General features: G+C 43.8%; 3 protein-coding genes across 6 annotated transcripts in view; 1 reads left to right on the top strand and 2 right to left on the bottom strand.

Annotated features, from left to right (window-relative positions):
* The window catches only part of MALL (mal, T cell differentiation protein like), a 4,365-nt gene extending 2,094 nt beyond the window's left edge, over nt 1-2,271 (bottom strand). Inside the window, exon 1 of one of the 2 annotated variants that reach the window (XM_071805602.1) lies at nt 498-2,271. In XM_071805602.1, the coding sequence (XP_071661703.1) occupies nt 498-599 (102 nt within the window). In that variant the 5' untranslated portion in view covers nt 600-2,271. The remainder of the gene's footprint in view (nt 1-497) is intronic. The other variant, XM_065833781.2, reaches the window with a different exon arrangement.
* The window catches only part of ASB3 (ankyrin repeat and SOCS box containing 3), a 27,556-nt gene extending 23,154 nt beyond the window's left edge, over nt 1-4,402 (top strand). For both annotated transcript variants that reach the window (XR_011738046.1, XR_011738045.1), the window contains exons 12-14: nt 2,604-3,271; nt 3,401-3,525; nt 4,174-4,402. The gene's annotated coding sequence lies outside the window, so the exon portion shown is untranslated. The remainder of the gene's footprint in view (nt 1-2,603; nt 3,272-3,400; nt 3,526-4,173) is intronic.
* Nucleotides 2,395-15,570, bottom strand: NPHP1 (nephrocystin 1). Of its 2 annotated transcripts, XM_065833772.2 has the most exons (20): nt 15,481-15,570; nt 15,332-15,396; nt 15,046-15,106; nt 14,485-14,621; nt 13,846-14,050; nt 13,492-13,593; nt 13,159-13,250; nt 12,653-12,695; nt 12,308-12,392; nt 11,585-11,679; nt 11,165-11,293; nt 10,386-10,460; nt 9,810-9,920; nt 8,291-8,373; nt 7,753-7,829; nt 7,143-7,242; nt 6,660-6,772; nt 4,258-4,331; nt 3,765-3,809; nt 2,395-2,743 (listed from the first exon to the last, which is right to left on the bottom strand). In XM_065833772.2, exons 1-20 carry the CDS (start codon nt 15,547-15,549, stop codon nt 2,465-2,467), a joined length of 2,040 nt encoding a protein of 679 aa, XP_065689844.2. In that variant the 5' UTR covers nt 15,550-15,570; the 3' UTR covers nt 2,395-2,464. The 2 variants fall into 2 exon arrangements, with proteins under 2 accessions (XP_065689844.2, XP_065689845.2); XM_065833773.2 differs by lacking the exons at nt 15,046-15,106; nt 15,332-15,396; nt 15,481-15,570 and having other exon boundaries at nt 7,143-7,239; nt 14,485-14,744.

Genomic DNA, 15,570 nt, shown 5'->3' with positions numbered 1-15,570 from the left:
ACCGGGGCTGCCTTGTGTCAAAGTACACCAGCGGTTATCTCTGCCAGTCCCACCAGCTGCCCTCTGGACCCAGAAGGGATTGAACGATTTGTGGAATGTCACACATTTTCAAGACGCCCAACTGTCTTCAAGCCCTCGGAAACATTTAATGCAGAGAACAGAATTCCCTTGATTTTTCAAGCAATTTCTACGCAATAACTAGAGGTGCTTCTGCCCTGGAGGTGCCAGCAGCTCTGCAGCCTCTCCCAGCCCCACAGCAGCCGGCAACCCCCGCTATGGGCTCAGGGATGGAGCTGGAGCGGATCTCGTCCTCAAACTCTTCCAAAAAAACCCAACATCACAAAGACCACATCTCTGCATTCAGTATAAGCTAAGAGAAAAGATGTTATTTCCCATTAATGCTGTCTTCAGGATCGTTCCAGGAGTCGCTCCCAGATTATTTTAGATATGCTAGCGCATTATTGGGGGCTGTAGGCAGCAAAGTTCGGCATACTCACTATCTCCGGTAGGATGAAGGCGTAGGGGACAGTTTTGAAGACAACAGTTCCGGAGGGCAAGGCAGGCTGCGTGGAGGCTGCTGGGGCACTCACTGAGGCCATCTCTCCTCAGCTGACACCGTGACCGCTGTGGCTCAGCTCTGCTTGCATTTGCCTGTGTGCCGCTCCCCTGCGGGGTTTTAACCAACACACCCACAGGGACGTAATCACAGAAACCAGCCCAGGCTGGCACCACGCCGCTTCCTCCGGTCATTGGGGTGGCTTCACACACCCCACCGCCAGCGCCAGGACGGGACAACGGGACCCCAGCCCTGCCGTTCACACACAAGAAACTCAAGGTCTTTTAACAAGAGGGGAAAGAAAAAAAAAAATGCTACCCAACACCAGGGCAGAAACATTTCCTGCCATCAATTTTTGTCCTTGGCACGCTTTCAAACCTGAAATATTTTTACTTCCAGAATTGTTGCCTCCTCCCCTTTCTGTTCGAGTTTCTGCTCTGTGTTCACATCAGGCTCCCCTGCACCCACCGGGCACGTCCAGCCTTCGAAAACTTGCAGCCAAACATTTTTTACAGACAACTCAACGCACCATTATGACAGGAGGGGTTGCCTGCGTCCTGTGCCCGAAAAGTCTGAAGGACAGCTACCGGGACAGCTTTAACTTCTGCCTCCCGGCAGACGTGCTTTGGATTTGACAAGCACAGGCTGTTTTTTTTTCCAGAGGACTCTGCCTCAACGCACAACTCTTGGATAACTGGCGGGATGAAAAGCTGAAGGTGGCATCTCTGCCTCATGGCCTAGTGAAGTTCATTCTGTACCCTCAGACTCGGGTGATACTCTGCAGCAGCAGGATGGTATCCTACTAAGTTATTGCTCTGTTAGGAGAGCCAAGTGATGCCCTAGGAATTTGGCTTCTGTGCCAAGGTCTTGCACAATACAGAGCAAAGATCAAATCCATGATATTTCTGATTGTCCAAGCCCCTCCTAGGCCAGGGGGAAGTGCTTTGTGGCACTTCTGGAGGCTGCAGTTTACAAATGCTGGCACTGGGAGCTGGATTTTTGAAAGATCTTGTTTTAAAGCATTTCACACTCAACCGAACTAGTGCCTGGCTCGGACTTGGATCCACATGTGACTCGGTGCCTGCCTAACGTGTCAGACATGGTGGTAACGTGCCCATCACCGTGGAGAAAGCATCCAGACACTCCAGCACAAAAAAGAAATCAGATTAATAACATCCCCGTGGGAGCAGGCAGCACATCTGGCCTGTGGTGACAACGTGCTCAGGGGAAAGAAGCCTTTAAAGTCCTGGTGCAGCTCCTTCACCTGCCCGGGAGAGTCGGCACAGAGGGAGCGACTGTGTGGCACGGCCGTGCCCCGGGGACACACCGCGTGCCCCGAATTCTCACCAGCTTTTATTGTATGAGGTGGGTCAAGCACATTCCTATGAATAACCCAACCTTTTCCTGAGTGGGAAAGTAAAACAGTCTAAATACAGAGCAAGCTGCTGTCTGCTGATTGGGCAAGAGATGATTTTTTTCCTAACCTGGCTGGCCTTGCTCAGCTGCATTCTTAAAGATCACTGCTATTTTCCTTGCCTGTTACCATTCTATGGGGTACTGTGACAGAGAGTCTTTTGTTCACCCTGATCAAATCAATTTCCAGTTTTGTTTTAAAGCTGTGTGAGAGGAGAAAAGTGCTGCCTCAGCATTTGCTCAGCTTAGGTAAAATACAACACTTGACATGGCTATAACAGGTAGATGTAGTAAGAGATAACCATAGCCTGGTGTAACATTGCAAGGGGGAACATTAAAATATAATTTCAATTAGTTAAACTGATAAAATAATTTTAGAATGTTAAATATGTTCAAATATTCATTACAATTCAGATAGTACACAGTTTCTTTTATATAAGAATTTATTTATATTGTTAGCCGTTCTTCTGTAGCATGTATTGTTCTGTAATCCATTCATACTCCGGGATTGTTTTGCCTCACTTCTCCTAAGAAATCGTAAGCCAGCTCTGAGATATCAAAGGCTTTGTGGGTGTTTTCTGACGAGAGCAGATACTGAAGCGCACCATCGTTCTCTCGGCTCTTTTTCAAAAAGTCGGCGATCACCTTCCAGCGAGACGCTTCCGACTCCTCCTCAGCCCACTTGTAGTCGGGGAGGGCAGTCGAGTGGAGAAGAGGGAAGACGGAGTCGTGGTACGCCAGGACAAACTGAGACTTCAGGAATTCTTGATCTCTCTACACGGAAGAATATTTGAAAATACTTCAGTGCAAACAGGCAGTGTTGGCAAGCACTTCTACGGAAGTATTCTCTGCTGCCCAGGCGGAGGGTTGCAACAGTCCCATGCTCCTCGCAGCACTTGGCAGGAGGTACGGCTGCACCGTAAGTACTGTTATTTTACACTCTGACAGGACATTCTGTGTGTGGCGGGAATTATGTCCTCCCCTGTAAAGACCAGCTTGCAAACTGCAGAGACTAAGAGTCAACCTGCTCAGTTATCAAACACTGAAGATCTCCTGAGCACCACACAAGATTTGTGTGCCTCATTTTCCCCACATACACTAGCAAACCACTTTGTGCAAGGGCACGCTGCCTCCCGGAAAACTCACTGACCACCCAGACTCTTCCAGAAACAGCAGCGCGACTGGCATTGAACAGTTCATGTCTCGGCAGGTGATTTACAGCTAAGTGTCACAACCACGCAAGAAGGAGTTAGAATTGGCCAGGCAGCAATCCTACCACGGGAGGGGCACACGACAAATCAGGTAAAACTGGATGGTTCTGGGATAGAGAGGAGTTATTAATACTTTGAGCAGATCAGCCTTCAGTTTGGATGAATGGCCTTGAAAAAGTGATTCTGACTCAACAGTATTTTGTTTTATTTGCATACACAGGGAGATCCCCGTGTGTATCTGTTCAGTAGCACGCACAATGAATGCCGGATCCTGCTGCGCCAAGTCAAGTGTCTCCAATCAAGAACCAATATCGGAAGCGCATCGTGGAAAGGGCCACACTTTGGGTAGGAACCTGTAATAGCTTCCCCACTAATAATCAGATACAAACACCGAGACAAAAAGTTACAAGCTAATTTCATATTCCTTCTCCTTGTGTACTGTTAGAAATATCAGTAAGAAATGTTAAGAACTGCATTTAGCCTATCTACAGTTTCTAAATAAATATGCTGAGAGGAAAACAGTGACAGAAAGCGCCTTCGAATTTGCTTTAAAAAATGTCCAAGAAAAGCCTGTGATTTATTACCTTCTCAGATCTTTTCAATGTTGTTTCTCTGTCTGCCCAAGCACTCTACAATGAAATGAAATGTAAAATCAGAGTGAGATTGTGGAGATGTAAAACAATTCCATTTTTAGCTGCAAAAATCTCTCTTGCTGCTATCCCACAGTATTTAAGCTCCTGTTCCAGTCCCACTTTACCCACCCTCCCCATTCCTCCCTTGCACCAGTTGATTTAATTTAAGCAAACAGCCATTCCACCACATGTTAGACATGTGAGGATCTGGAGATTTTAACTATCAGAGAAATTAAATCATAGAAATGAAATAAAGGGGATCCACTTTTCAGAATTTTTTTTCCACCCTGCAGCAATGCAATCATATTTGACTTGATTAGAATTTTTCTGCTGTTTGGCTTTCCCGTTTCTCTTTTCACAGGATTAACAAAATGGCTCAAATTTTGCAAATTATCTGGAAATCCTGACACATCATATGGAAACGAATGCGATGGAGATAACATACCCGGAGCGCATCCATCAGGTCTGGTTGATCCATGAGTTGAGGGAAAGTTGCTAAAACAGGATTACAGATTAATTCTGAAACAGAATACCACATGTTAAAGGCCGAGGAAGAAACAGGATGGTTTTCAAGGTATCAGCACATCAAGGTATTCAACATATCCTCTCCCCTCAGAATATTTCAAAGGGAACATGAGCTGTAATAGCGCTCTGGAGCACAGGGAAAGCAGAAAGGCTCTTTAACAACTGTGTTCTCTAACTGTACCCAACTCTCAGTGGTTGAGAGACCAGAGCCACACAAAACACCAGTGCTGCTTTATTAAGAGAAACCAGCAAGCAAGAGACCTTCCTGATTTAACGTGGGAGTAGAGTGAGGTGTTTATCTTCATTTCTGCACCTGTCTTTTTTCATAAACACCTGAAATTGTGCTGCTGGATTTGGATGTTATGAATAAACACACTTGCATTCTACCTTGATCTGGCTTGTCTTGTGTGCCATTTTAAAATAACCGCGTGACAAGCGGCACGGTGAATTTCCCACATCGTCCACCCGCAGAGGTCTCCTGCCTGCTTTTCAGGTGAGCTACAGGTGATGTGAACAGCTGGGCCACCGGTTCGAGCTGCATCACAATCAGGCAGGGCAGAGCTGCCTCCTGCGACCGGCAGGAATCAAAGCTCTGGTAAAACGCCCAGCAAAACTGGAGCCCCCGTAGCGCAGGGGTCCTGTTGTTATTTTAGTGAATGAGATTGTGGGTAAGATTTCAAGAGTGCTGCAGGTGATGTATAGAGGAATTTTGGTTGAAGTGGTTTTTTCTCTTATGATTTTAAGTATTTAATCTATGCTGTTGTTTCCTTATGTTGGAGTTGATGGAAAGTTTAGTAAACACCAACCATTTACTAATAACAAAACATTTCAGGGAAGCAAGCCAGCCCTGGTTGCTTTTGTGAAATGTAACAGGCATTTTAAGTTGCCTATTTCTAAAGTGACAGTTGCTTTTGAAATAACAGGAATCTTCTTTTGTTACACCAGAAAAAAAGTAGAAAATGGCTACCAGAACAAGTTCTGAAACGCTGGGGTAAATCCTTTCAACCATTTCAAATGAAGACTGAATCCAAATGGATGCAGTTTAACTCCAAGAGAGGTCATCACCCTCATCTGTTGTCCTACATGATAAAGATCAATTCAGGTAAGTGTAGCCATTCTCAACTGGCCTTTAAAAACTAAGAGTTTTCAGTTTCTCTGTGATGAATTTATTAAATAAGGTATTAATTTATTAAAGGGTCTGAGTTTAAGATACTGAGCATGTGTATTAACATTAGAGAAAATCAGGAAGGAAGTTAAGTTCTGAGCACCTCTGAAAGATGAACCTGGAATTCAGATGCCTAAGCATGGCTACAGATTGGAAGTTAAAAGTGGTACACAAGCAAATTCATTTGCCATGGGAACAGGGGATAGATAATTCAGTCTGGAGAGGAGACACAAGAGAAAACACAAGCAAATGGCTTTGCAGTACCAATCTAAATTCACCTCTAGTACAGTATAAAATGTAATTTTTCCATATTTCAAATTGCTTTTAAAATGGAGAAGACTATAAACTATCACAGTTCTGTTGAAGGAAAGATGTGGAGGGAATAAGGTAGAGTTCCAAAATCAGTGCAGGATATTGAGTTCTAATACCAGAACCCTTCCACCTCTGCCTCTCCCTGCTGCACTGCCCAATAAGTAAATAATAATGAAAAAAGAAGAAGATGACTTGGCCTCAATGACAAAAAACATCTGCCTAATCTCTTCTGTAACTCAGGAGAACATGCACATACTAGAAATGAAGGAGTAAACCTGTGTGCTTGTCTCATCTCTCAGTGCATGGGTGGTGAAAAAGAAACATTTCTCTTCCAAATAACCCTTCAACTTTATTTACTTATTTATTTAGAAATAACCTTTTACCCATCCACATAGGCTTTTTCAAATGAGGATGTCACCAAAAGCACATCATTCATACTTCATAGAAAACAGAACTATTCTTGTGGTTTTTGCGTTCTGCAAGTGAACCTGTGTCAAACAGGGCAACGCATTAATATGAGTTGCAATATTACTGGTTGGAAATGCAAACACACCGAGCAGTGGTATTCACAGCGAGAGGCTGCGCGCTTTTGGGAGCTGGGACAACAGCTGTTTGGCCCCACAACACTGAAATCTGACACACGGAGCATGACTTCCCAACCTTGTGAGATGGTACCAGCACCACCAGGGAACAAAACCCTCCGAGTAGCCTGTATCAGTGAAGTTGTTCCTGCAGAGCCCGCTGACAAACAGGAGACTCTGGACAGAGTAATTCTCTTGATGAACCTGATCTCCCTCCAACACACTCTCCATCACCAAGTTCTTCTCCACAACAGCAATTCTTACCTGTGCTTTGCGTGCTTATTCTGTCTCTCAGCAGCGCATCACCAAGTATTTGTCGATAAAACACCAAGAGATGGGCGTAGCACATGCTGCCAATTAATGTTTCTGGTAGCAAACTGAAAATAACAAGCAATTAATATTTTTATTCAAAATTGCTCCAAGAAGCATTGTTCACCAAAATTGAGAGTAATGACAGCTCCATGGAGATGATTATTAGCTCCTGTTGGCATCTCCATGAATTTCTCACAACTTTGGAAGGTGCGCAGTGATACAGCTGTAACAGAATCTTGCTGTTGCAGTTTTCAATCTTATCTAAAGACTTTTTGTTTGTTTTCAACAAAATAGCTCTACATGTCAAGTGGAGATAGAGTACAACATACAGGTGGTGACAAAGCCCACGTGCTGGGGAAGGGGAACGCTTTCAGGAACCATTCTAGGATATCTGAAATACTTTTCCATTGTCTGGCAGCACACACCAATACTTACTTCAGAGTGTCTTTTGATTGTGCACTTAATGACTTCAGTTTCACTGCGAGCACAGGCTGCTTCTTCAGTGTTATGAGCTGATGGAAAACACCACTGCCTGCTTTAAGAAATAAATAGCCAATATGGAATCAGTCCTTTTGAAAGAACATTAAGAATTATAAGAATAGCCATTCTAATTTGGCAAGAGATGTTTTGCTAAAATTATAATGGTTTAAGGATGGTCTAAAAACCAGGAGGAACTGAATATCTAAAAATATATGTAGGACTTGAACAGCCTGGCTTGGGAGCTCTTTAGACCAGTGCAACTGCTGAGCCTTGGGCCATCACCCCAGAGCCAAGAAGTGTTCAGTGCAGGTAAAGAAACAATTGATGACATTTATCAGCAATAATCCTCAACCTGCAAACTGGAAATTACAGAAACATGAGCACTGGCTGTTCTGAATCCCACCAGCCCTGACAATCAGCTCTCTTTCACGCAAAATGAGAACATGCAAAAGAAAACCAGGCTGTAGTGAGTGCTTGCTAACGGGAGAGAATGAGAGCATGTTGTAAATTAGGTACAGCATTTGTTGTATCATTTCATCTACATAACTTTTAGGAGAAACCACACCTCTTCTTGATATGGATGGGTCAACCTCAACACCTCTCTCGTAGGGAGTACCGCCGTTTAAGAGCAGCTCATGCACCCTGGGAAGGAAGAGCAGCACACTTAAAACAGACAGGAAGAAGCCTGTTATCTCAAACAAAACTGACACGGTGCTCGTTGTTATGATAGGAAATTATTATACATAATTACTAAGTAATCAAACCTCTAATGATAAATTTGAAGCTTGTATTACATTGGGCAGCTAGTTAATTATTTCAAAAGAAACTAGCAACACTGATTCTTTTCTACATCACTCCAATATTTCTCTTATATGAAATTTAGCAGTTGTTTCACTAATGTGTTTTTGAGGAGTCACTGCTTTAGTATCAAATTTTAAATAAGAAAGATTTAAGATATTGAAAAATAATGTAATCCTAGTTCAGGATTACACCTGCCCCTATCAGTGTGTAAGCATGAAATAGGAACTTTACTCCTAGCCTAAAATAAATGTATACACACATATGTAAATACAGAAAGAGAGAGACAAGGAAAACAAACTTACTTGGGAGGAACAGGCAGTCCGTTAGGAGTAAAGAGCTTCAGAAAAGCCCAGCCACAGCTCAGCTCTCCTCTTTCACCTGTTGACTAGAAAAGAAGATAAACGCAAAGTACTTGAGCAGCTAAACCACAGTGAGTAACTGAACCACAATTACTTAGAATAATCACAGAAAAATGGTAAAAGCCCCAGATTTGTGGTAAGCAGACACTGACTCTGTCACATTCACAGGTGTTTGAAGACGTTTACCAAACAGCACAGGCAGTTATGCTGAAGTCAATCATCCACGAACACATTTAAGAGGCAAGGATTTATAAAGCCATGAAATATGCATTGAAGAGAAACCCAAGTGTATCAAGCTCCTGGAAAAGAAGAAATGCACAGCCACAAAGGTAAGAACCCCCAAACCTGCACTGATGCTCTAAAGGATGCAGGAGAGAAAAAAACTGACCCAGAGGGTTTACCCATCTGCTTGCAGAGTTTCTGAGGCAGTGACGCTGCGTATGGGAAGGTTTATTCATTCCATGGGGAAGGAGCTGATCCCTGCCCGCCCAGCCTTTCCAGACCCACAGCACTAACAGCAGGTAGGAACTTGTACACACCGTGGCCTTCATTTACACTTTGGAAACAGAAGCAGACAACTCTACATAATCTTCACTGCTCCAATTAGCAGGAGAAGGGTCATTATGCCCCGTTAGGTCTGCGTGAACTATCACACAGCGCGGTTCCCTCCGGATGTATGCTCTGCTGATCTCCTGCGCGCCGGCTCTGCATCCCCGAGCACTATCCGTGTCTCCTTACATCACCACAGGCGCTGCGCTCCTGCACCCCGAGTTCATACGGGTGCCAGTTATACAGAAAATAGTCCCCTTTGCAACTTCTCTGTCCATGTTTTCAAAATTCTGTTGCCCACCAGCAACCTGTTCCAAAAAGCCACCTTATCCTCCAAATATTAGTGTTTCTGCATGTATCTGCCTTCTGTCATGGGAGTTCTTACAGGCTTTACCATCTCTTGTGTCACTACTTGGTGTACTTGTCACAAGCACATCCTGGGTGGACAGGATACATCTGTATCGCAGTAGAAACCAGTGCCCATACTATTTAAACAGTTAAAATCTTACTTTCCAAACTATATAGCGCAATAGCCTGAAACAAAACCACAATGCTAGAGAAACAATGCAGGACTGAAGAGAGAATTGGTGCTTTGTGATCACATTACATGAGATCTTTGGCAGAAATTATTTCAATGTAAGTAAAAGTACATTCATGTCCACCAGTCAGAATGTCTTTTATTCTCTTAAATATTGACTAGAACTAAAAGCTCCAATCCCAGCATCTCTCTCCTCCCTCCCAGAAGCCAAAAGGAAGACAATCTTACAGCAAGCTAGGAAGAGCTCAGCTAAAATTCCCTTTGGATCTCACATTTTGCTACTTGGATACTGCAGATTAACACTGAGTATGTGACAGCTGCTTCACTTTATAAACTGGTACTTGGAGCGATTTATATTGCAATTCACACACTTACATTGCGAATATAAGTGATGCCAAGTTCAAATAATATACCAATGTCTGAAGACAGAGAGTTGGACCTGACAAAACAGTCACCATCGAGCACGCTGGGTAAAATGCCCGTTACCTAATACAGAGAGAGGGAGAAAAAAAGTGAATGTACATATTAAAAACACCCTCTGATTTTTAAAGGCCATTGAACACATCACTTATTCACATCCGATCTCAGACCCAGTGCCATTATATATAAAAGAAATTGCTACAAGTGTGGCCCTGCATGGCACCTGAAACGTGGAACAAGGTGTGTGCCCTTTTTTTAATGAAATTGAAACAAAAGTGGCTGGTCTATTCCTGGGATCAATTCAGAGGTAGCCAGTGCCACCAGCCGCATCACCAGTCCCTCCCACTTCTCCTCCTTCCCCCTGACTGAAAGTATTTTTGCTCCAACACTTGGTTTAGTTTGAATTAATGCACTTTGACAAGTCTTGTCTTTCCTGCATGTTCATTTTGGTTGCAGTCCATTTGATTTCAACACAAATACCAGAAGTCCTAGATGCTGTAAACAGATGGTTACTGGCTGTGTCACTCCTACCTTTGGAGAAAAGGACCAGGTTTGAGGATTTTTAGGTTGCCATGTGGCTCTCACTGTGTGAATGTTACTCAGCACCTAAAACATTTTAAGTGAAAAAAAAAAAAAAGCTAAGTTTCTTCTGGAAAGCTATGCAGCTTTAAGAAAATGCAGTATTATCCCAGATTAATCCAACGCTCTACACAGATAAAATCACACTTGCTTTTCAACTTTATCGAATGGTTCCAGTTTAAAGGACTACAGAGGAAGTTTTCTCTGAAGCTGCAGAGCATTTCCAACCATCCTGGCTTCACACACACACCTTTGCCCCCAAGAACGTTCAGCGCAGCTAAAGGAAAACTGCCGGATTGTCAGCATTTGATGCTGTTAGAAAAAGCTGCTCTACACATATGCACAAAGAATCAGCTGCAGGTGGCGAAATCTGAACATGACCCTGACCCGGCTATTCCCAAGCCTGTCCCAGGGGAGAGATCGGCCCAGAAGCAGCTCGTCACCAGCATGAAGAGGAAGGAGGCACAGTGGCAGGTGGGGGAACCGAAATTAGGGACTCAGAGGAATGGAGCTCTCACCCCAGCCCCTCCCAGGGCGGCCCAGGGGCCGGGTGTGACGCCCATCGCCATGAGTCACACTAATCCGAGAGTAAATTAAGCATCTCGGGATTGCGTGTGTGTGTCTCTCAGAGAGAAACAACTAGAGGAGCTGGCTACTGGAGGGACCAGAGCCTGAAAGATCCTGAAAGATCCACGCCTCGAGACTTTTTTTGGTAGCCAAACGACTTTTACCCGATTGCCATCGAACAGGCAGAGTCGAACGTGTCTGCTGAGCACCTGGATGCTGACTCCTGGGAGAGGAATCATTTTACAGCTGCATACAGTGACAACCAGGGAGACTCGAGTTGGCCTGGGACAGATCTGGAACACAAACAAGGATTCATTCTCCAGGCTCCTCCTGAATGTGGTACCAGTTTCTCTTTATTTACTGAGATGACAAAATGTAGTGTTCATGAGACTGGATTCTTCTAACCACAAAGTTTGTGTAGTATTATGAGCAGCAACAAAATTTCTTCATAAGCATTTGTAGCAATCTCCTTAGAAGAGAGTTAAATATTTTAGTGTGACAGAGAGAAGGTTCTATCAAAGTTTGAGAAGAAAGGAATATTCTAAAAATGGTGCAAATCAAGCTTTCTTACCCGTAACACTCACCGTGTTTTTCTCAGAGTCCCACACCAAGTCTTTGAAAGCCAACTGCGATGGAGTCAGTTCAGGCTGCAAAAAGTAACTTGCTCGAAACTCATTGCCTACAACAAGAGGAATTCTTAAAATTCTTAAAATTATTGTGATCTTTGTTACCACAAAATGAGCGACACCCAAAATTCAGCTGTGGCTAAACTTTATTTGAATATTTGACTGGTCCAAACAAAACTGTGGAGGAATTTTCTACCAGTGTCCTTTAAAAGGGTACTTTTACTATTCACAAGTACTAATGCAGTATTTAATTCCTGAAGCACAGTAATTTAATTAACAAAAAGAGCTACTGATTGGAAACAGTTTTAAACAAAAAGACTAAGGATATATGAGATGTGCGATATATTCAGTGTAGAGGCTCCAAAAGATCTCCAAGAAAAAGAGAATATTAAAAAACCCATCATTTTCTTCAACGGGAAGTATCTTCCAAGGGGGAAGGTCTTTGAAATCACTAGGAAATTTGTCATTGCCTCCATGCGGCCAGGATTTCACACAGATAAATTAAAAATTAATTGAAGAAGGAAAAAAAATCTTTTATACATTATTGGACAGGTCAAATACAGCCTGTACAGATTACCTATTATAATGAAGCAAGACTGATTTTAGGCTGATAACTGGGATTAGAAACTCACTGCAGCCATTTGGGAATCCTGCACTGCAATTATTGTGAGACAATCTTACCTTCTTGTAAGAGCTGGAAGAGCGTGGACAGGCGGAATCCTGCAGGAACCGCTCCGGTGGTGGCCAGTACCTCGACTGTGTCATTCTGGAAAAAGGATATAAGTATTCCTTAGTGTTCCTGTTGCAGGTATGAACACAGCCAGACTCCCATGTTGTGCAGCCTGTTTCTGAAGCATTAGAGAACATTTTTATAGCATTTCTTGCTACAAAAGAAAACAAAATAGAGATGTTAATTAAAAACATTGTTCTGTACTATGAGATACAGTGTTTGAGAAAAGCCAAACCTTGTCTAGAAAATAATTAACATACTGGTAGGTGAAGTTACTGTGTAAGAGATCCACCCACCTCTGCGATGGCTCTTCGGATGGCACTCCAGTGAGAATCTGTTCTGGAAGAAAAACAATGGGTTTGGGGTCTTTTTTTGTATAAAATATCATCTTTGTGTGAACAAAAATGTAAACACTAAATACGGCTTTGTCTTTAAATACCTGCAGCTTAATAACCATATGTATGTGAGGTACGGACAATGGCATATTTCTCTCCACTAAGACTGACAGACAGACTGTCTCAGGAGCTGAACAGAACTCGATCCACGGCCCAGTCATTCTTTCATTTTATGGCAGGGAAAAATAAAAACAAACCAAAACGAAACTTGCCAACAAACCCACTCAAGTAAAAACATGTCTGCAAACTGAAAAAAAACAAACCAAACAAATGTCTGCTGTACCGAAAAGAAAAACACAGTCGCAAAGAACCAACTTCCCTTGTGAGGTATTCTCAAAGTAAGAAATTATTTTTAAGAGGAGAAGGAAGAATTTTATACTTATTTGGTTTCACATCACTCCCTTTACCTTTTTTTAATTTCAGTTCCATCTGCTGTTTCATCCACCACTTCTATGTGTTCTTCGCTTTGCTCTTGGTTTTCTTCATCTTCATTATAGACCTGTAATTCAGATTCAGAAAGGGAAAGCGCTGGATTCCTTCACAGTTCTCTTCTTAAAACTGCTTTCTCTAATGAACGTAAATAGTTTATGGGATGTTAATAGTTTAGAAGGGGAGATTTTCTGTGGATCCTTTAAGAAGAGAGCTACATGAGCACTACGATCGGTTTTATGCAGCTGTATTTTCATTAATATCTCCAAACCACGAGGTGAGGCTGGAACAGAAGGCTGCAGCGCACTGACCGCGAGGTAGGTTCTGGGAACGAGGCCTCTCTCCCCTCTCGAGTTTTCGGCGACCCACCAGCCATCCGCCTTCTTGTCGTGAATAAGCAGGACTTCACCTTTCTTTGCCGTTAGGAGAGACAAAGACAAAAACCACCAAATATTTCAAAATGGCTCCAAGCACAATTAAATAAAATACTAACAAAACTTTTCCCCCAGCAGAGATCACAGACTAACATGACAGCACCGCCAAAAGCCACTTCTCCCTGAACCCCGCAAGGAACTGCTTGAATCCCAGAAGCACGGGATTTAATTATAGTCATTGCTTAATACAGAATAATCTGCAGTCAAAAAGCTCTACAGAGACATATTCACCGTGAATGTGAGATCCCCTTCCTGCTGCGCACTGAAGTTTCCAACCGCAATACATTCTTTAACATTTGGATCATCCAGCAATTTATCCTCATCGTCTGCTTCCTCACTGTCTTCCTCCTCGCTGCTTTCTTCAGCTTCACTCTCATCTTCACTCTCTTCCTCGTCCTCATCTTCACTCTGAGGATCTTTCTGATGTTCATCATCCCTACCCAAAAGAAAGAAAACTTTGGTTTTTTTATTGTGTTACATAAAGTTCCTGAAATTGCTGTAAAGCTTTGCAATATGGGCTTATCTCCAAGGACTTTATCCAGCTACAGAACTTTCATTCCTGTGTTTTACTCTCTGTCCTGATCTGAAAAAACCTCCAAAATCCTGACGATGTTTCCTCCCCAAGCGCACAGACCACGCCGCATCTGCTCCTCTCAACAGCCACGTTATAATTCAGCCATTAACCAAAACCTCCAGAAAACGCCAGTGAGTTGTTCACAACCTCATCAAGAAAACAAGCCCCAAAAGAGCTTTTTTAACTCTGTTCAGATAATAAAGGAAATGAATTAACAATTTTTCAGGGTCCTTTCCAACCCTACATGTACAATTCTATTAAAGCGCAGATTGTATGTATTTGTTTAAGCTGCTCACACTGCGTAATTCGTCATGACGTTATCCTGATCCAAGACAAGAACAAGTTTCTGCAGCTGCTGAGAGAGTTTTAGCAACAGCTTTTCTTCTTCTTCTTTCCTCTGATTATAATTGCCCACAGGCGCAGGCTCGTCAGCCTGAGGAAGAAGAACACAACAAATTGCTCAAAGAATCAGCATTTTTCAGACACTTTTTGCAAGCCTTCACCCTCCTGGGCTGCTGTCGCTCCCCGCTTAGTGACATCCTCCTCGCCCTTTTGCTCTGCCAAGAGGAAATTTCACGTTCAATTTCAAGTCAGTTTCTCCATTCAAATCAATTTCTCTGCTTCCAATGCAATGCACTGGGTTGATAAATATAATGTGTTGATAAAGATTTTAACTTGGCCACAATAAAGCATTGCGAATGTGCTTTTAAATAATCTGGATGGATCCCATTGATCCCAGCTGGGGCCGTGCAGCGCTGGGCATCGCTCTCGTCCTGCGGCACCTCAAATCCGAGGGGTGGGTGTTCTCTGAACACTCTTTTGGGGAAAAACATGAACAGATTTGTCTCCACACTCACTTTTTTCAAACCACGAAGAGCACTTGTATTCTCCTCCACCAGTTTCTTCAGCTGCGTACATCTGCATGGGAAGCAAGGCGGATAGATGGGGTTTTCTGAAAGTTCCGATAGAGGAGTGACCCAAATCCCGCACTCATACTGAAATGTGTAGATGTGGATGCTCGGATCTTCCCCCCGCTCTGTGCACAGTGTGGCAAACCCCGGTACGAGCCCAAACGCCAGTTTAGCTGATTATTGTGTGATGTGCAAGTTCCCAGGTAAAACCACCTCGCGGGGGGCGCCTCACCTCAGCGAAAGGGCCTCCCGCTGCCCGGGGGCCGCGGCCGCGCTCTCCGCCCGCAGCGCCTCCACCTGCAACACAGCACAAGCGCCCGTCAGGCCCCGCCGGAGCCCCCGCACCGCCCCGTCCCGCTCCGCTCCGCTCCGCTCCGGTACCTGCGCCTGCAGCTCCCGGCTCCGCCGCTGCAGCCGCTGCAACGGGCCCCGCGCCCGCCGCCCCGCCATGGTTGCCAGGCAACGGGCGCT

The sequence above is a fragment of the Patagioenas fasciata genome, chromosome 3 (genome assembly GCF_037038585.1).
Source record: "Patagioenas fasciata isolate bPatFas1 chromosome 3, bPatFas1.hap1, whole genome shotgun sequence".
In the NCBI taxonomy this organism is placed as follows: Eukaryota; Metazoa; Chordata; class Aves; order Columbiformes; family Columbidae; genus Patagioenas; species Patagioenas fasciata.
Note: the sequence above shows the minus strand (reverse complement) of the source record. Positions and strands in the feature narration are given on the sequence as shown.